The 18931-nt window shown below is 42.9% G+C and overlaps 1 protein-coding gene across 3 annotated transcripts in view; it reads left to right on the top strand.

Annotated features, from left to right (window-relative positions):
• The first annotated feature begins 7681 nt into the window (after window positions 1-7681).
• The window catches only part of ndc80 (NDC80 kinetochore complex component), a 65711-nt gene continuing 54461 nt past the window's right edge, over window positions 7682-18931 (top strand). Inside the window, exons 1-3 of one of the 3 annotated variants that reach the window (XM_060846305.1) lie at window positions 7682-7747; window positions 12241-12325; window positions 15695-15757. In XM_060846305.1, coding sequence (XP_060702288.1) covers window positions 12246-12325; window positions 15695-15757 — 143 coding nt within the window. In that variant the 5' untranslated portion in view covers window positions 7682-7747; window positions 12241-12245. Of the gene's footprint in view, window positions 7761-7806; window positions 7873-12240; window positions 12326-15694; window positions 15758-18931 lie in introns of those variants that run through there. The other 2 variants (XM_060846306.1, XM_060846304.1) reach the window with 2 other exon arrangements.

An 18931-nucleotide genomic window follows, 5' to 3' on the forward strand; every position in this document is an offset into this window, starting at 1 on the left:
CTTCTGATACTAACTCATCTAGACTTAAGATGGTGTTTTTCACCTCCTCATACTCTCTAGAAACCTTGATCATGATTCAAATACTTCACCAGCTCTACCTATCAACTTTGTTTGGATCAACAATACCCACATGGTCACTGGCCATTTCATTTGTTTCGCTACATTCTCAAATGAAATGAAAAAGGCTTCTACATCCTTCTTGTCGAACTTAGGCAATGCTTGAACATATTTAAATAGGTCAAGAATGTGGTGCTGGAAAAGCACAGCAGGTCAGGCAGCATCCAATGAGCAGGAAAATCGACATTTTCCTGCTCCTCAGATGCTCCTTGACCTGCTGTGCTTTTCCAGCACCACACTCTCGACTCTAATCTCCAGCATCTGCAGTCCTTACTTTGGCCATATTTAAACAAGTCCCCAATCGGCCTTTGGCTACAATGGGATTGCTCTCCATCACTGTCTCAACACTACTCTTACTTTTTGTCTCCACCTCCACCATTTTAAGTCGAGTTTTCAGTTCCAACCTCAGAAGTTCAAAACTCTCTCTTTTTCCCTTTCCTCTGTTCAGGCCTTCCTCTCCTCTTCTTTTTCCTCTGTTTTTAATTGTAATTCAAATTGTTTCATTGTCTTTTCATGTTCAAACTGCTTCATTTTCAATTGAATTTTAGCCATTTCCAAAAATTCAGATGGCATTCCAGAACAATTGTAAATGCTGCGTGATTGCCACAACTATCTCCCCTTTCCTTGCAGACACAGACAATCCCAACTCCAGCTTTTTTGCCAAGTCTGAAAGTTTTTGCCTTGCTTACAGTCTATAAAACTCCTGAAGTGACTTTTTCCACCCCCAGGAAACTCTTAGTGACTGAAAGAGCCATTACTACACAAAGCACACCTTGTTTACACCAACCAAATTCAATATCCGAAATAAAAGACTCTAACACTTACCACTTGCTTCCTCCGAGACCAATAATCCCAGACATGACCTGGACTTAGAGATTTTGATCCTGACAAGAGCCCTCAGTTTGTTATGGACCAGACCAGACTTCCTCAAAAATATATTAAGAAGCTAGCCTAGACCCTAATTCTTTCTTATTTTATAGGTAAATGTAAGGCGCTGCATTCCCAATACAATTTAATTGGCCAAACTACTTGATGTTAAGCAAAATGCAATTTATTCATACACTTTAGTTAAAATACACAACAAAACAAAAAAGAATTGACTTAGTTGTAACTCTATTGAAATAATTAACACAATGATAGATACAGTAACTGTTACTAATTAACTTTTCCACGATAGTAACATCCCACAAACACTCCCTTGGGAAAAGGCAAATTCAGAAAAACAGATTGTCTTACATGCAACTCCGAGATACTGCCAACTGCAGATGCTAGAGGGTCAGAGTCGATAGAGAGTTGAGTTGGAAAAAGCACAGCAGGTGGAGCAGCATCTGAGGAGAAGTGGAGCCAACGTTTTAAGCCAGAACCTTTCAATAGACATCTTGTCACCTCTGTCTTAAAACTATCTTTTTAAAAATGCAGGACAAGATAACCTTTTAAAGCCATAGTATTGTTACAAATAAAAATTCATATGTATGACCTGATAAGCAATACAGAGTCGTGGTGACAAGGAAACCAAAGCTGAGACCTGAATATCCAATGTTATGTGACATTTCAGAAGGACAGGAAACTGGGAAGAGATGGTTGGCTAGCTTTGTTAATTAAAAAGATGTTAGTGCTGTCGTGAGCAATGATCTCAGTTCTAAAAACATAGTTTTGGTAGAACTAAGAAGCTGTGAGGGGTAGAAAACATTTCTGGAAGTTACTTATTGGCCATCAAACAAATAATGTAAATCATACTATTAAACTGTGTGTAACAAGGGTAATAAATAATCATGGGGGATTTCAATGATCATATATACTGGCAAACTTAATTTGTGCTATTATTGTGAAGGATAATTCTTGGAATTAATGCAAGATTTTTTTTAGAGCTGTACATTGAGAGCTAAGAAGGGAATATGCTATTTTTGATGAAGTATTGTTCATTGAAAAAGGCAAATTAATTAACAAAGTAGGAAGAGAGAAAGCTAGGAATTACAAATCTATTAGTCTGACATCAGTCATAGGAAAACAGGTGATTTGATAATAAAAGATGTGATAACAGAACACCAAGAAAATAATTGTAGGATTGGGTAAAGTCAACATGAATTTATGAAAGGAAAGACATGTTGAATATACCTGTTGGAGCTTTTTTAAGGAGTAAACTGGCAAAATACATAAGGAGGGACTGGTTGAATTGGTATTTTTAGATTTTGTGGAGGTCACATCACATGCTGGCCTGATCTGAAGTTGCCACCCAGCTTAAAATAGTCCTAACCATCTGGAAGAATACATAGCAATCAATGACCTTCTCCACTTCACCAGGTAAGTACCACCATTTTCTCTCCAATGCCTCACACTCACTCTATGTTATTGTATCCTCTTCCCATCAAGACTCATGTTCTACAACTCTATTGCCTGCAACACCTTTCCTCACTTGCTCTTACATCAAAGTGGACCTCACAGGACTTTTTGCCCAATTCTGCCACACATCTTGGCATAGCCCATGTCACTTAGACCCCTATAAGAATCTACCCACTTTGTTTCTGTTTGGAGTGAGGCACAACAAAGTAGACTGAGAGTTATGCGGAGGAGGCAAAGATATTTCCAGAGAAATTGGAACTACTAAGTAAGTGAAAAACAAATTGCCAAATAGAACACAAAATGGAGAAATGTGAGGTTACCAGTTTTGGTAATAAAAATAGAAAAACAGGTATTTCTTAAATGGGGACAGATTGAGAAGTATTGATCTTCAAATGAACTTTGTCCTTGTTCATGAATCACTGAATGTTGGTGTACATATGTAGCAAGCATTTAGGAAGTCCTTTGTTACAGGACAATTTGAGTAAAGATGTCAGAGCACCATATAGAGGAGATGGGACACCTTGTTGCAGTTGTACAAGATATTAGTGAGGCCACATTTGGAGTACTGAGTGCAATTCCGGTTGCCCTATTATAGAAAGGATATAATTAAATTAGAAAGAGTGCAGAAAAGATTTACAAGGATGTAACCTGGACTGGAAGGTTTGTTTGGTCAGGAGAGGTTGGATAGACAGGGACTGTTTCCTTGGAACACAGGAGACCGAGAGGTGACTTTATAGGGGTATATAAAATCATGAGAGGCATAGATAAAGTAGATAGTGGACAGTTTTTCCCTGTGGTAGGGGTGTCTAAAACTAGACGGCATAGATTTAAAGTGAGAGGGGAGAGATACAAAAGAGTCCAGAGAGGCATTTGTTCACACAGAGGGTGGTGAGTGTCTGGAACAGGCTGTCAGAGGTAGTGGAGGAGGCAAGTACAATTTTGTCACTGAAGAAACATTTGAACAGGTACACGGATGGGATAGGCATGGAGGGATATGGACAAAATGCATGCAAAACAGACTAGTTTAAATTGTGAAAACTGGGCGGCATGGGCAAGTTTCCACACTGTGGACCTCTATGACTCAATGAGCCAAATGACCTAATTCTTCTCCAATAATAGGGGGACAATGGCTTAGTGGTAATATCGTTGGACCATTAATCCAGAAACCCAGGTACTGTTCTGGGAACCCAAGTTTGAATACCACCATGGCAGATGGTGAGATTTAAATTGTAAAGAAATTTGGAATTTCAAGTTTAATGATAACCATTAATCCATTGTCGCTTGTCAGAAAAAACCCCATCTCATTCACCAATGTCCTTTAGGGGAGAAAATTCCCAATATTATCTGGTCTGTCCTAGATGTGATTGCAGACCCATATCAATGTGATTGACTTTTAATGGCAATTAGGGATGGGCAATAAATGCTGGCCTAGCCAGCAAATCCCTCATCCGATAAATGAATAAAAAAGTTTAATGGTCTGATCAGAAGTAATCTCATTCAAATAAACAATTCTTACAGAGTAAAGGCAGGAAGGATGTTTCCAACGGCTGGGGATTCTACCCTCTTCAGGATTTGGAGATTGAGTATGTTCAAGACTGAAATTGATAGATTTCTACATATGAAAGACATCAAGGATTTAGGGTTAGTGAAGGAAAATGGTGTTGAAGTAGAAAATTAACTATGATTTAATTGAATTTCAGAGTGGGCTCAGCGGACTAAATTGTATAATTTTGCTTTTATTTATTTTTTAGTCAAAATAGATACTGATTTGGCAAAGAATTATTCTAAATGTCTTCAACAATTCAACGGTGTCAGTGTTGTGAAGAATTGTCTTACTGATAAGAGTTAGAATGAGCTGAAGTCCGATAGTTCTAATTTAATCATGTAAACAAGAGCAGGTCAGAGGCTAGGGATACTGTGGCAAGTACTCACTTTCTGACTCCACCATCTAGAAGCCACAAGTCAGGAGTTGGATGGAAATTTCCCCACTTGCCTGGATGATGGAGCCCCAACAACACTCAAGAAGCTTGACACCATCCAGGACAAAGCAGCCCGCTTGATTGGCAATGCATCCACAGGCATTCACTCCCTCCATCAGCAACGCTCAAGAGTAGCAGTGTGTACTTTCTACAAGATGTACTGCAGAAATTCCCCAAAGATCCTCAGACAGCACCTTTCAAACAAATGACCATTTCCATCTAAAAGGACAAGAACAACAGATATATGGGAATACCACCACCTTCAAGTTCCCCTCCAAGCCACTCAGCATCCTGACTTGGAAGTATATCATCCCTTCGGTCGCTGGGTCAAAATCCTGGATTTCAGCAAAAGGCCCAACAATCACCTCCCTAGCTTCCCACAGAGTTCTAGGGTACACCTGATCAGGTCCTGGGGATTTATCCCCTTTATGTGTTTCAAGACTCTAGCATATCCTCCTCTGTAACATGGACATTTTTCAAGGTTTCACCATCTATTTCTCTATATTCTCTATCTTCCATGTCACACTGTTATACACTGATGCAAAATACCAGTTTAGGATCTCACCCATCTCCTGCGGCTCCACACAAAGGCTGCCTTGCTGATCTTTGAGGAGTCCTATTCTCTCCCTCGTTATCCCTTTGTCTTTAATGTATTTGTAAAAACCTTTTGGATTCTCCTTAACCCTATTTGCCCTCCTGGTTTCCCTCTTAAGTATACTCCTACTGCCTTTATACTCTTCTAAGGATTCACTTGATCTATCCTGTCTATACCTGACATATGTTCCTTCTTGTTCTTAACCAAACCCTCAATTTCTCTCATCATCCAGCATTCCCTACACCTACCAGCCTTTCCTTTCATCCTAATGGATATATACTGTCTCTGGACTTTCGTTATCTCAATTCTGAAGCCTTCCTATTTTCCAAATATTGCTTTACCTGCGAACATCTGCTCCCAGTCAGCTTTTGAAAGTTCTTGCCTCATACCATCAAAATGTCCCTTCCTCCAATTTAGAACTTCAACTTTTAAATCTGGTCTACCCTTTTCCATCACTATTTTAAAACTAATAGAATTATGCTCGTCAACCCTAAAGTGCTCCCCCACTGACACCTCAGTCACCTGCCCTGCTAATTTCCCAAGAGTAGGTCCAGTTTTGCGCCTTCTCTAATAGGTACATCCATATACTGAATCAGAAAATTTTCTTGTACACATTTAACAAATTCCTCGCCATCTAAATCCTTAACAGTATGGCAGTCCCAGTCTATGTTTGGAAAGTTAAAACCGCTACCATAAGCATCCTATTATTCTTACAAATAACTGAAATCTCCTTTCAAATTTGTTTCTCAATTTCCTGCTGACGATGAGGGGATCTATAATACAATCCCAATATCGTGATCATCCCTTTCTTATTTCTCAGTTCCACCCATATAATTTCCCTGGATGTATTTCCAGGAATATCCTTATCTTTCCTTTTTAAACACACCTGATACAAACAGTTTTCATGAAGTGCATGACTAGTTCTACTTCTTGAAGCAGGGATTTTCCAGTGCCAGCCAAGGTAACAGGAATGGGGCATGGAGCATGTCATTGAGCCCCCCTCTCCCCAGTGAGTGATCACCCGTAGTATCAGTGAGCACGCCTCAATTGCCGGTGTCCCACCTCCAGTGTCAGTGAGTCCATTGTGATTGAGAACCCCAATTGTCAGTGAGACCTCACCCTGTGAGTGAGAATCCCCCTGATCACAGTGAGTCGTGTGTCACTGAGTCCATGTCAGTAAGCCCTCCCACCAGTAGCATTGGGCCCCAGTGTCAGTGAGCGAACCCCAAATAAAGTGACAATCTCAGGGACAGTGAATACATCCAGTGTCGGTGAGCCCCTCTCCAATAACACTGCGTACCCCCCAGTGTCAGTATGTGTGTCCCCCCCCCACAAGACAGTGATTCTCCCCTGATAGTGATTCATCAACACTTCCTCCCCTCCAACAATGATTCCCCTCAACAACAATGAACTCCCTTCTCCCCCTCCCTCATCAACAGTCATCCCCCTCCTCTCTCGGGAACATTGATCCCCCTCCTACCCTCACCGACAGTGAGCCCCCTTCTCCCCCTCCCTCACCGACAGTGAACCCCCTTCTCCCCCTACCTCACCGACAGTGATCCCCCTCCTCCCCTGGGGACAGTGGACCCCTCTCCCTCACCAACAGTGAACCCCCTTCTGCCCCTCCCTCACCGACAGTGATCCCCCTCCTCCCCTCACCGACAGTGATCCCCCTACTCCCCCTCCCTCACCGACAGTGATCCCCCTACTCCCCCAGTGACAGTGATTCCCCCTCCTCCCCCAGGGACAGTGATCCCCTTCTCCCTCACTGACAGTGAACTCCCTTCTCCCCCTCCCTCACCGACAGTGATCCACCTTCTCCCCCTTCCCCGGGCACAGTGATCCCCCTCCCCCCCCCGGGGACAGTGATTCCCCCTCCCCCCCGGGGACAGTGATGCCCCCTCACCCCCGGGCACAGTGATTCCCCCTCCCCCCGGGACAGTGATTCCCCCTCCCCCCCGGGGACAGTGATGCCCCCTCACCCCCGGGCACAGTGATTCCCCCTCTCCCCGGGACAGTGATTCTCCCTCCCCCGGGACAGTGATTCCCCCTCCCCTGGGGACAGTGATGCCCCCTCACCCCCGGGCACAGTGATGCCCCCTCACCCCCGGGCACAGTGATTCCCCCTCCCCTGGGGACAGTGATTCCCCCTCCCCCCCCCGGGCACAGTGATTCCCCCTCCCCCCCCCGGGCACAGTGATGCCCCCTCCCCCGGGGACAGTGATGCCCCCTCACCCCCGGGCACAGTGATGCCCCCTCACCCCCGGGCACAGTGATTCCCCCTCCCCTGGGGACAGTGATTCCCCCCGGGGACAGTGATTCCCCCTCCCCCCCCCGGGGACAGTGATTCCCCCTCCCCCCCCCGGGGACAGTGATTCCCCCTCCCCCCCCGGGACAGTGATTCCCCCTCACCCCCGGGCACAGTGATGCCCCCTCCCCTGGGGACAGTGATTCCCCCTCCCCTGGGGACAGTGATTCCCCCTCCCCCCCCGGGCACAGTGATTCCCCCTCCCCCCCCGGGACAGTGATTCCCCCTCACCCCCGGGCACAGTGATGCCCCCTCCCGCGGGGACAGTGGTGCGTAACTGACGGTGACGGGAGGTCGCAAGGAGCCGTTGCTGCGGACGGGCGATGATGCAGTTCCGTTTCCGGTGACCGTTATTTTGATGTTGTTTGGGCGGGAACTCCAAATTATAGGAGAATCGGAATCCAAACGGTGAGTGAGTGAGGTAGGTGAGGGGGGAGTGCAGCTGAGGAGGCTGTGCTGGGGTACACGAGGGCAGCTACTGGTCGGTCAGGGAGGACGATTGAGAGGGTTCGGGATGAGACGGAGTCCCGCAGGTGAATGGATGGTCAGGGAGGGCTGTGGGGTTTTCGCCGTGTCCGGGTAGTGGAGGATCTGGGCGGGGGGCAGTTGGAGACAACGGGAGTGTGGGTTCCGGCAGGGAATGGGGTTGTCCGGCATGAGCAGGGAGGGGAAGAATCTGGGTCCTGGAGTGGAGAGGGAGTCCGAGGGAGGGTCAGGGCAGTGAGTGAGGGCCCAGGGTGAGACTCTGTTCAGCCTCAAGAACAAAGTTGTAGTCTATGCCAAGGAAAGAAGGGGGTGGGGGAGGGCGGAAAGAGAAAGGGTCAGCGGCAGAGGGGAAAGAAATAAACTGATCCAGTGGCCAGGCTTTAGGAGGAAGGGGTTGATTAAAAACTGGGAGCAAGGAGGTGTCTGGAGGGAGGTGATAAGGATTGGAGGGGTGGGAACTTCGAAGGTGGTGATGGTGGAAATGTCTGGGTTGGTGAGATTTGATGGGGGGTGGAATTTATTAAGAAATAACAGCTAGATGTGCATAATTAAATATTTATTTTTAAAATAAACTGAAGCAGTTTGCTGCTCCTGGAGTGTTAATCTCTGCAGCCAATGGCTGGTGGCTGCAGCCTCTAGCGGATGTGAAGCTTGCATGATATTGAGAGGTCTGGATAGTAGTGCAGACTAGAAGCCTCAGAGTGAAGGGATGACCCTTTAGAACTGAGATGAAGGTGAATCTTTTCAGCCAGAGGATGGTGAATCTGTGGAACTCATTGCAGCAGTGGGCCGTGTAAGCCAAGTCATTGAGTGTACTTAAGGTGGAGGTAGCTAGGTTCTTGATTGTTAAGGGGATCATAGGGTATGGGAAGAAGGCAGGAGAATGAGGTTGAGAAACATAACAACCATGATCAAATGGTGGAGCAAACTCAATGGTCAAAATGATCTAATTCTGCCCCTGTACCTTGTAGTCTTATCTTGACTAATGTGTTAAGAAATTCATTTCCAGTCTTTGTCTGATGAAAGCTGTGATCGGCATAGCCCTGAAAACTTATTTTCTGACCAAAGGGATTTTCTTTTCTTCAAGAACCTGTTTTTAACAAGTCCAGACTCTTGTCAAAGTTTGCTTTTATCTTCCAAGGCTTATTTTCACACACAGGCAGCAATATGCAGGTTTGTCCTGAATTACAAGTTTTTTGCTTCCACTGCCGCCAAATTGAGTTGCAAATTCCTGGCGCCCATTAAGTCCAACAAATGCCAGATCACACTGTGCTGGGTGAAAACATTTTCCATCTAATCCAAGCTATTTCATCAGCCATGATCGAAGGGCAGAGCTGACTCCATGGGCCAAATGCCTTCATTCTGCCCCGATATCTTATGAACTAAATCCCCATAAATCTGTGTACTTGATTTCTCCTCTACAGGAAGTCAGCCTTCCCAGTCTACTTAGCTGGGTCCCTTATAATTTTGCATGTCTCACATAGGTCACTCCTTAGCTTCCCTGTTTCTAAGGATATCAACCTTGGCCAGTCCAATTTGTTTTCATAGCTGTAATTTTGCAAGCATTATTGTAAATTTCCTCTCGCCACCTCCAGAGCAATTTTGTCCTTCTTGTAATGTGACTAGACTGTGTACACCATTTTGGGGATCAGTTAGCTCAGTTGGCTGATTTGTGATGCTAACAGCAAGGGTTCAGTTCTTCTACCTGCTTGAGGTTACTGTGAGGTTTCACCTTCTCAGCCTCGCCTGAGTTGTGGTGACTATCAGGTTAAACCACCAGTCATCTGTCTTTAATGTTAGGTGAGTGTATGAAGTGGTAGATGAAGCTTTAATTTAGATAAATGTGGGGTGATGTATTTTGGAAAGGCAAATCAGGGCAGGTCTTCTACACTTAATGGTAGGTTCCTGGAGAGTGTTTTGAAAAAAGAGATCATGGAGTTCAGATTCACATTCCTTGAAAGTGCAGTTGCAAATAGATAGGATAGTGAAGAAGGCAGTTAGTATGCTGGTCTTTATTGGTTAATTCATTGAGTATAGGAATTGGGACGTCATGTGGTCACAGGACATTGGTTAGGCCACTTTTGGAATATTGTGTGCAATTCTGTTCTTCCTTCTATAGGAAGGATGTTGTGAAATTTGAAAGGGTTCAGAAAAGATTTACAAGGATGCTGCCAGGGTTAGAGTTTGAACTATAGGGAGAGCCTGAATAGGCTGGGATTATTTTCCCTGAGTGGTGACCTTATAGAAGTTTATAAAATCATGAGGAGCATTGATAAGGTAAATAGACAAGATCTTTTCCCTCAGTGGAGGAGTCCATAACGAGAGGGCCTAAGTTTAAGGTGAGAGGCAAAGATTTAAGAGGAACCTAAGAGGTGACTTTTTTTCCATGCAGAAGGTGATGCGCGTATGGAATGTGCTGCCAGAGTAAGTGGTTGATGCTGTTACAGTTGCAACGTTTAAAAGACATCTAGATCATAAATGAATAGGACGGATTTAAAGGGATATGGACAAATGTTGGCAAATGGGACTAGGTTTAGGATATCTGGTCAGCATGGCTGAGTTGGACCGAAAGGTCTGTTTCCGTGCTGTACATCCATTTGAGAGCATACCTATGGACCTCTAGGACTATGATACTTGATATGTTTTGAACTGTGGCCAAACCAACATTTTTTGCAGTACCAGCTTGACATTTGTGCTGTTATATTCTGTACATTGTTCAGTAAAGGTAAACATTCCATGTGGTTTCTTTACCTGTATTGTCATCTTCGAGCACCTGTGAGCACGCACTTCCAGATCTTTCACTTCCTCTACAATAGGGTTTCCCAAAGTTGTGATTTGAACTTGAGTGGGGACATAATCTAAAATTTTGGGGTAATGGCTGCCATGAAGTTTGAACTGAGCACTAACAGCAGCGAGTTCTCTTTAAATCCTCAGTTATTTTCTTTTGATAATGTGGTCTTATGAACAGATGGTAGAGGACTGATTCCTGATGCTAAAAAACTTCTGAAAGTATATGATACAATGTAGCACAGAAACAGGCCATTTGGGCAACAAGCCTGCACCAATCCCAATCTTAAATTTAGACCTATTATTTATTGCCCATGTGTGGTATCTGCCTCCTGTTTGCCTCATGTTTGTGTGTCTATCAAGATATACCTTAAACATGTTATCATGCCTGCTTCCACCACTATAATGACAGCGTGTTCCAGGCACACATCATTGTGTGAAAAAGTTTCCTTGTACTTCTCTACTAAACTCCACCTTCAACCTGTACTCTCTTGTTGTTGATCTTTCCACCCTGGGAAAACACCTCTGATCATCCATTCTATCTATGCCTCTCATAATTTTGTCGACCTCTATTAGGTCACCCCTCAGCCTCCATCTTTCTAGTTAAAGCAAACTGAGTTTATCTAATCTCCCCTCATATCTAAAACCTTCCAGATCAGGCAGCACCCTGGTAAACCTTCTCTGCACCCTCTAAAGCATTCACATCCTTCTAGTTGTGTGGCAACGAGAACTACATGCGATATTCTACATGTTTTGTGCAGCTGTTATAACTTCTGTATAACTTGCCAGTTTTTATATTCAGTGTCCTTACTGATGAAGGCCAGCATGTGTATGCCTTCTTGACCATCACATCCACATGTGTTGCCATTTTCAGGCATCTGTGGACTTGTATGCCCAGACAGATCCTGCTGAATGTCAGTACCATTTATTTTTAAAAAAACCTAGAACTGAAATGTTTCAAGCATGCTTGACCCAAACCACCTTTCCTGACCCACATCTGAAATCTGCTGCCTACCCTGTGGAAGTACTGTTCCGTGAAAGGTTTGAGTGATGGAAGAGTCTCTCCTGTATTTCCCCCCCCCCCAAAAAAAAATAGCTACATTGGAAAAATGTTTGGGAAGCACTGCTCTACAATTCTCAACATGCTACCAAAAAAGCAAAACCAATACTTCCCATGGGTGTTTGCTTTTCTGACCAGTCTGCCAACTTGTCGACTGCCTTAAAATTCATTTTGACAGCAACCACTGTATGATAGGAACAGGAAATTTGACGTTTCGGGCAAAAGCCCTTCATCAGGAAACGTCGAATTTCCTGTTCCTTGGATGCTGCCTGACCTGCTGCGCTTTAACCAGCAACACATTTTCAGCTCTGATCTCCAGCATCTGCAGACCTCACTTTTTACCACTGTATTATACTCAATTCTCCACATTACAGTTTTGAGGAAGTAATTATTGGAATAAAAACTAGAAATCACATGAGAAGTACTGTTACAATAAAGTTTAATTTTGCTGCCAATATTTTATTACTACAGAACTTCATTTGTTAGCAATACATGAAGAACTGTCAGTTTATGTGTGTGATATATGAGAGTGCATCAACAGTCTTAAAAAGCCTTTGTTATTTTTCAGCTGAAATGAGCAGAATGAGCCACAGAGTCTTGCAGCCTCACCGAGTTAGTGAGGCTACCAGATATGGACTAGTTACACCTCAGAGGTATGTTCAACAACATGTTTTTCTGTAGAGGTTCTTCTGTACAAGCTATTTTGGGGTGCTTTGCACCTTTATAAATGGAAATCACCAAGATAAAGAGAATGTAAATAGGAGCATTAGTAGATCGTTCAGGTCCTCATGTCTGATACTTTTTTTTGTGTTCTTTCAATGGATGGGGCATTGCTGGCCATGCCAATATTTGATGCCCATCTGTAATTGTCCTTGAGCAAGTGGTCATAAGCTGCCATCTTGAACCAATGTGGTGCAGATGTACCCACAGTGCTGTTAGGGTGAGAGTCCAGGTTTTTGATCCAGCAGAGAAAGAATAGTGACAAGTTTCAAGTCAGGAGGATTTGTGGCTTGAAGGGAACTTGTATGTGTTCCCTGAGTCGGCTGCCCTTGTTCTATTTGGTAGAGATTGCTTGTTTGAGATGCTGTTAAAAAAGCCTAAGTGACTTGCTGCAGTACATTTTGTAGATCGTACACTGCAACCACCATGCATCAATGGTGGAAGATGCAAATGTTTAGATTGATGGATGAGGGTTCAATCAAAAGAATTGCTTTATCCTAAATCATGGCTGTTTTCAATTCCACACTTTCCTGCTCCCATATCCCCTCCTTTCCTGTGAGAATGTCTCAGTATTAAATATACTGAATTATGGAATGATTCACAACCCTTCGATTATCCTTTCTCAGCCCTTAATTATTGACTTTCTATCCTGATCCTGTCTTTGAAATTCCCCAACTTGAGGAAATAACCTCAATGTCCACCCTGTTTAGCTCCAAGAATCTTTGATGTTTTAACTAAACTGCCAAGAACCAAGAGCTAAAACTTGAGTTTAAACTGGGGTAGCTTCTTCTAAAAGCCAAATGGTCTTTTGTCATGGAGTAAATCCTTCCTTTAAATTGGAGACCAAAATTAGTGTTCCAGGTGTGGTCTCACCAAAGTCCTGAAAATTTGTAGCAAATCTTGCAATAATCAATCCCCTTGCAATAATAGTCAATGTCTCTTGCTTTCTGAATTCCTTGTACTGGTAAATGAAGATCTCCACATAAATCATGTTAGAGACCAATTTTAAAGTCAGATTAAGCTTTTGTAGTCACTCATCTCTTAGACAGTAGCTTGAGAAACCATTGCCCACTTTATGAGCAGTTGCAGAGAAAAGGGTTCTTTGTCAGTTACCCATCTGAGAAAATCGCAATCAGAATTGAGCTCAAACTGCAGAAAACCCTGTTCCAGAAGTATTTGAAAACAAACCAAAGAACTACTGAAGGATGGACATACATACAATCAAACTTGTAAGTCACAAGTATAAACTTGATGGTTGACGCAATCACTAGATCTAGGTAGCTAGGGGCAATTTTTTGCCTGTGACAAGGAAGTACCCAATTTTTAATTTCTAATCAGTTTTGTATGTCTCAGAAATGGTTGAGACAGTGCATTAGAGCAAAGGCTGAAGCACCTATAAAAAGTTATCCACCAGCCCAAATAGATCTCACAGGACATAGCTTTACACTACAGTCAAGACTGTCTGTCTGACTTCTTGCGTGAGGCATATGTGATTGATAAACCAGAATTTGACAATGTTTTCTTTTTAAAAATCCCTACAGTGTGGAAACAGGAACTTCAGCCCTCTGAAGAGTATCCCATCCAGACCCATTCCCCTATTACTCTGCATTTCCCCCTGACTAATGCACCTAACCTTCACATCCCAGAACACTATGGGCAATTTAGCATGGCCAATTCACCTAACCTGCACTTGTTTGGATTGTGGGAGGAAACCGGAGCACCAAGAGGAAACCCACACAGACACTGGGAAAATGTGCCTGAGGCTGGAATTGAACCCACCTCTCTGACGCTGTGAGGCAGCAGTGCTAACCACTGAGTTACCGTGCCGCTCTGTTTACAGTGCCACTGAATGGTTGGTGAATGTGTTTTGCACTCAGTCTTGTAAAGAACAGCAATGTCAATCCAAAGTCACTGCAAAAATTCAAATTATCTGTTCTTTTTAAAAACAGGTGATTATTTGTTAGTGGCTGGGGTGGACACGGACAAGTGCCAAGATAGTAACCTTGTGTATTTTGAAAGCATGTATCCCCAGATATGGGGAACCATGATGAAACCTATAAAAGTAAAACTTCAAGCAATGATTCATCATATGCAGAATCATTAGCACTGGATTGCAAGTACAATCGATCTTCCGGGATGTCACAGATGTTCTATGTTGTAGGCTCTGCTTCACCAGCAAGTGCGAGTACTGTTTGTCAGTGCGCTGTTGCTTCTCACTTGTCTCAATCACTGATTCAGACCAATGTCATAAGCTGCAGCAGACTATTCAAGAAACACTCACAGAACTGACTGTGAATGAAGAATGGAACACTTCACTTTCTTCTGACTTAGTGGAGCTAAAATCTCACCTCCCCACTATGGAGAGTAAATGAAAGTTTTAGAGAAGATGGCTCAAGATAAATCCAAAATTGAAAATACCATCTCAGTTGAAGGAATTATTTTAGGGTTACTGCTGCTTAGCTTGCAAAGATAATGAAGAGCTGAATGATGAAGAACAGAAGCAAGATAAACAGCTGTGTATCATTAATCTAATGAAAAGATTGCTGACTTACAGAACAATCTGGAGTAACTCGTGAAACAGACCTCGCTCAGTGGGTGCAGCTTCAGGAACAGCAGCTTGAGCTCAAAGCAATATGGGAGAAAATGACAAGAGCTGCAAAAATAGGTGGCGGTGTACAGCAGACGCAAGGAGCTGCAAATCCTGAGAGATATTTTCCAAAGTAAATGCCAGTCATAATGTAATTTTAAGCGTTTCCTGTATTTACAAACAAGTACTTTGTATTGTCCTGCACAGTGTTCTGACTTGTGAATGGACTCCAGAACAGCATCCATCCACCAACCAGGGACTGCTTGTTAAGGTTGGAAAACAGACTGTCTCGGCTATGTCTTTGTGGAGGAGAACAAAGTTTGACCGAGCTGTTTGTGGGGTGTATAGACAGAAACTCCATGTTGAATGAAAGGACAAAAATCAGTGAATATCTAGTTGAATGAGAAAAGAACCAAAGTAGATGAGAGGAAAAACTCACATTATGAGTAGTTTGGATTTGGAAAGCACTGAGTGGCAGATTCAGTTGTAGCTTTCAAAATGTCTGTTGGAAAACTGTCTGAAATAACCTTTACAGGCTAAAGTATAAAGGGTTGAAACTTGCTCCCACCAAGAGTTACCACAGATCTAGGCCGAATTTTATGCTTCTGCAGTTGAATGCTGTTATGACTTTAATTTTGTGTATGATGAGAATATTATATTTAATATCTTACAGATGATTGTGTGGTTTATCATCTACTAAACTTTATCTTTCTAGTGTGTCGAATGCACGGTTTGGTTCTGGAACCTCCGAGAGAAGGACCAGTTATTTTGGAAGAAGGTAATATCAGCACAACTTCCCTGATCCAAGGAACATTTTTCAAGATTGTGTTATTTGATTTTTTGTTTTCTTTTTTTAAATTCCAAGCCCTTTAGAAAATAGTGATCTTGTTCAGAAGGCGATTGCAGGTGCAGGCTGTAATCTAAACTGTATAATTTAACATGTGGCTACTTTAGTAAAACACTTCAAATACTGTATGATTGAAACAATATAGTTTTCATGCAAATATGAAGGAAGTGTTTCTGAACAATTAAAATTGTTGCTATACAAGAGGCCGTCTGGACTGTCATGTTTACGCCTGCTCTTCAAATAAATCTATTTCATTTAGTACCTACTCCCTGTAATCCTGCACATTCATTCTTTTCAGATAATCTAATTCCACCTTGGAATAACTCAATTGAACCTGTCTTCAACACATTCCAAATTTTAAACACTTGATATAAAAGTGTATTTCCTCATGTATCCAATTCCTGTTTTTGCTAAATACATTAAATCTATGTTGCCTTATTTGTTGTCCTTCGAGAAGCTTCTTCCTGATTAAAGGTCTGTCCAGACCCCTAATGATTTTATAAAATACTGTTCAATCTGTTCAAACCCTTCCACTCATGCAAAACAGTCCCAATAACTCCAATCTGCCTTCATTACTGAAATTCCTCTGTTATGTAGCCATTCTTGTGAATCCTTTCTCTTCTCTTAACTTTTATGCAATCATGTATATTGGTAGCTAGGCCAGTGTTGACTACAGTGTTTTCTCCAGGCAAGGATTTGTTCACATCAATCCATTCCCAGCATTGACCTTCAGCTTTAAACAGCTACTTTACATTATCTTGCATTGTTCTGATTTGCGAATGGACTTGAGAAAGGAACTCGTTGACCCCACAATACCATTAGGGAGGGAATTCTAGGATTTTGACTGTGAAAGCAAGGGCGTGGCAATATATTTCCAAGAGATTGACTTGGAAGGAACCTGAAGGAGGCAGTGTTTCCATATATCTGCTGCTCTTGTTCCTATGGAAGTGGCCATAGGTTGGAAGGTGCTTTGAGGATTTTTGGTGAATTTCTGCAGGGCACCTTGTACACACTATTGCCACTGAGATTCGGTGGTGGTGGGTGTGGATGCAATGCAAATTAAATGGGCTGCTTTGTCTTGGCTGGTGTTAAGCTTGAATATTGTTGGAGCTGCATCCACCCAGACAAGTGAGGAATATTCCATCCCACTTCTGAATTGTCACTTATAGATGGTGGACAGATTTTGGGAAGTCCAGAAAGTGAGTTACTCATTGCAGTATTCCTAACCTCTATCCTGGTCTTGTAGCTACTAGTTGTGTGGCAAGTTCTGTTGAGTTTCTGGACAATGGTAATCTCCAGGATGTTGATAGTAGGGGATTCAGTGATTGGACCACCATTGAATGTCAGCGGGTGATGATTAGATTGTCTCTTATTGGTCGTGGCCATTGCCCTGGAATTTGTGTTAATTGCCTCTTGTCACACCAACCTGGAAATTGTCTAGATCTTGATGCATTTGAACATGGACTGCTTCAGTGTCTAAGGAGTTGCAAGTGGTGCTGAACATTGAGCAATCATTGGCGAGCCTCACCACTTCTGACCTTTTGCTGGAGGGAAGGTCATTAAGGGTTGGGCTGAGGCCACTATCCTGAGGAACCCCTGGAGTGGCGGACTGACTGACCGCCAACAGCCACGGCCATCAGCCAGTATGCTAGGTATGATTTCAACCAGTAGAGAGCCAGCCTCCTGATACCCATTGATTCCAGTTTTGCTAGGGCTCCTTGATTCCTCACACACAATCAAATGCAGCTTTGATATCAAGGGCTGTCACTCTAACCAGACCTTTGGCACACAAACAACCTTGTTGATCTTTAAGAGGCTATATTCTTTCGCAAGTTACTCTTTTGCCCCTCATATACTTGTAGAATCCTTTTAGATTCTCCTTTACCTTGTCTGCCAAAACTATCTCATTCCCTTTTAACCCTCCTGATTTCTCTTAAGTGCCTTTGACATCCACTATACTCAAGGAATTCACTTGATCCCAGCTGCCTATACATGTCCTTTTTCTTGACCAGACCCTTGTTTCCCGCTCCTGTCAGTCTTACCCACACTCTAATATGAACATGCTAGCCCTGAAACCTCATCTACTCACTTTTGAAAAGCCTCCCACTTCCCAGATGTCCCTTTGCCTACAAGCATCTTGCCCCCAATCAACTTTTGAAAGTTCCTGTCTAAGACCTTCAAAATTCGCTTTGTCCCAATTTAGAGCTTTAACCTGTGTACCAGACCTATCCTTTACCATAGCTAATTTGAAATGAATGGAATGCTGGTCACTGCTCCCAAAGTGCCTCCCCCACTCCCTAATCAAAGTGATTTTTTAAAAATTTCTCTGTTCTACACATTTAGACTCAGTGGGTGAACTCCGAAGAATGTCCTCTCTCAGTACTATGATGTTCTCCCTAATCAAAATACAATGCCCCCTCCCCTTCTATCCTTTCTAAATCATCGATATGCCAGAACATTTAGCTGTCAGTCCTACCCCTTCCTTAACCATGTTTCTGAAGCTGGAATTGCTACAATAATTAGTTATAATGACCCAGTCATGATCGAACGAATGGCAGAGCAGACCTGATTAACTGAAGGGCCTAATTCTGCTCCTATATGATGGAAGATGTCATCATCAGTGCTATCAAGCTGCACCTGCTAAACATGTCTCGGTGCGAAGTACTAACGTAAGAGAAAGATATACAAATAAAATTTCTGCTCTTGTTTAATTTCAGAATGAAGTGCAAATAGATTGAGTTATTTTGTACTCAATGTCAATACAAACATCATATTGAAATCAGGATTTCCGTAAGCTTTTGTCAGTTGCAAACTCTATGCAAAGGTTATCCTGTCATTAGAGACAAGTTTGCACATTTAAAACTTGCTGCAGTCATAAACTCAGCTTTTCAACTTTGTTAAGTCACAATATGCAACCTTAACATGTGCTACTCAACGTCTACTTGGCTATTATTGGGAGTCTAGCAATGTTCGATTAATAACTGACTCCATACTGATTTGCACATGTACCTTTATATATCTTTGGAGTTAAGTAAAGAATCCTAAACCCATGCAGTCACAAACATCAATCATACTTCCGGTAATCAACATTCTAATCTCAATTAG

This window comes from Hemiscyllium ocellatum, chromosome 28, assembly GCF_020745735.1.
Source record: "Hemiscyllium ocellatum isolate sHemOce1 chromosome 28, sHemOce1.pat.X.cur, whole genome shotgun sequence".
In the NCBI taxonomy this organism is placed as follows: Eukaryota; Metazoa; Chordata; class Chondrichthyes; order Orectolobiformes; family Hemiscylliidae; genus Hemiscyllium; species Hemiscyllium ocellatum.